This window comes from Antrostomus carolinensis, unplaced genomic scaffold (assembly GCF_000700745.2).
Source record: "Antrostomus carolinensis isolate BGI_N321 unplaced genomic scaffold, ASM70074v2 scaffold28052, whole genome shotgun sequence".
Classification (NCBI taxonomy): Eukaryota; Metazoa; Chordata; class Aves; order Caprimulgiformes; family Caprimulgidae; genus Antrostomus; species Antrostomus carolinensis.
This window is the reverse complement of record NW_010298012.1, coordinates 1-1699: the sequence shown is the minus strand read 5'-3', so window position 1 is coordinate 1699 and position 1699 is coordinate 1. Positions and strand designations below refer to the sequence as shown.

Sequence of the window (1699 nt, the reverse complement as noted above, 5' to 3'; positions counted from 1 at the left end):
TTGGTGGGCTGGTGCCGTGGCTGGCGGAGTAGAAGGGCTGCCAGGCGCTCCCTCAGCTCTGGCTGCAGCTCTGCTTCCTCAGGCTGCCCAGAAACCAGCTTGTCTGCAACAGGGATGGGGACAGCCCTGAGCTCCCCCCACTTCACTGCCCAGTGCAGGGCTGCCCAGGGCAAAGCTCACCTTGCTGGAGCTGCAGCCAGCCACCCCAGGTACCCGGCTATCATCCATTAGTGCTTCTACATAGGGACCTCCTGGTGGCCTGGTCCCTCTCTGGTGACCAGGAGACCTTCGCATTCCCCACATACCGATTATTTCCTTGAAACTGGAGGCATCCAGATCGAGGAGCATCGTCCCCTTCTGCAGGCACGTCCTCAGCTGGAAGAGGCTGTGCAGGGAGAGGGCTGGGATGTGGGGCACACTCCAGCGCCCCCCGCCATCCTCCACCTTCTCCTCGAACTTTATCCACCTGCCCAGAGAGATGTGTGGGGTCAGCAGCTGGGTAGTCCCATGCCCCATGCCAGGCAGCAGGAGCTGGAGTTTGGGCCTGTCTGAGCTCAGCGTGGGGCTGGCAGAGGCAGGTGGGGTTTGGGGGCTCAGAGGGGGCTGCAGTGGGCTTGCGAAGCAGGGACAGGTGGGCAGCCTCAGTGGTCACATCCCCATTCCCACTGACCTACACATCACTCTGATCTCCTGGGCAAGGGGATTTCTCCAGTCATGGGGTCATGGTTTAGGTTGGAAAGGACCTTCACAGATCATCCAGTCCAACCCCCCCCCAACCCCCGCCATGGGCACAGACATTTTCCACCGGACCAGGTTGCTCAGAGTCGTGTCTAACGTGACCTTGAACACTTCCAATGATGGAACACATCCACAACTCCTGTGGGCAACCTGTCCTAGTGTCTCACCACTCTCATTGTAAAACGTCTTCCCTATGCCCAACCTAACCCTGCCCTCTTGCAGTTTTAAAGCCACTGCCCCTTGTCCTGTCACTACAGCCCTGGAAAAAGGTCTCTCTCCATCTTTCTTATAAGCCCCTTTGTTTACTGAAATGCCCCAGTATGGTCTCCCCAGAGCCTTCCCTTCTCCAGGCTGCACAACCCCAACTCCCTCAGCCTCTCTCCACAGCAGAGCTGTGCCACCCTAGAACCATTTCCATTATCTCCTCTGGCCCCGCTCTCACAGGTCCATGTCTGTCTTGTGCTGGGGACCCAGGGCTGGATGCAGTGCCCCACAGGGTCTCAGGAGAGTAGAGCAGAGGGGACAATCCCCTCCTCACCCTGCTGCCCATGCTGCTGGTGATGCAGCCCAGGAGATGCTTGGATTTCTGTGCTGTGAGCGCACAGTGCCAGCTCACGTCCCATCTGTCACCACCAGTACCCCCCAGTCCTTCTCGGCAGGGCTGCTCCTGACCCACTGGTCCCTAGGCTGTGCTGGGACAGGGGGCTGCCCTGCTGTTAGCGGTGCTTGCTGGAGTCAGAACAGACGTGTCTTGAGTTGTTTGCCATGCTCAGGCCATGCCAAATATTTTAACACCGGGCTCAGACAGAGCTTCCCTTTGTCCCCGTGGGTGGGCGCGCTGCTGCGGGGTGGCTCGGCAGGCTGCACCAGGAGAGTGTGCCCCGGCAGAGCTGGCTCCTGCCAATGGGCAGCTGTGCCACGGGGAAGAGAGCTGGGTGCTGGGGAGCAGAAGGCTGGGTGT

General features: G+C 59.9%; 1 protein-coding gene across 1 annotated transcript in view; it reads right to left on the bottom strand.

The window, feature by feature from the left end:
• The window catches only part of LOC104520589 (electrogenic sodium bicarbonate cotransporter 1-like), a gene marked incomplete at both ends in the record, with an annotated part of 8083 nt that extends 7617 nt beyond the window's left edge, over nucleotides 1-466 (bottom strand). Inside the window, 2 exons of the mRNA XM_010162318.2 lie at nucleotides 2-103; nucleotides 306-466. Of these exons, the coding sequence (XP_010160620.2) occupies nucleotides 2-103; nucleotides 306-466 (263 nt within the window). The remainder of the gene's footprint in view (nucleotide 1; nucleotides 104-305) is intronic.
• Between the last annotated feature and the right edge of the window lie 1233 nt (nucleotides 467-1699).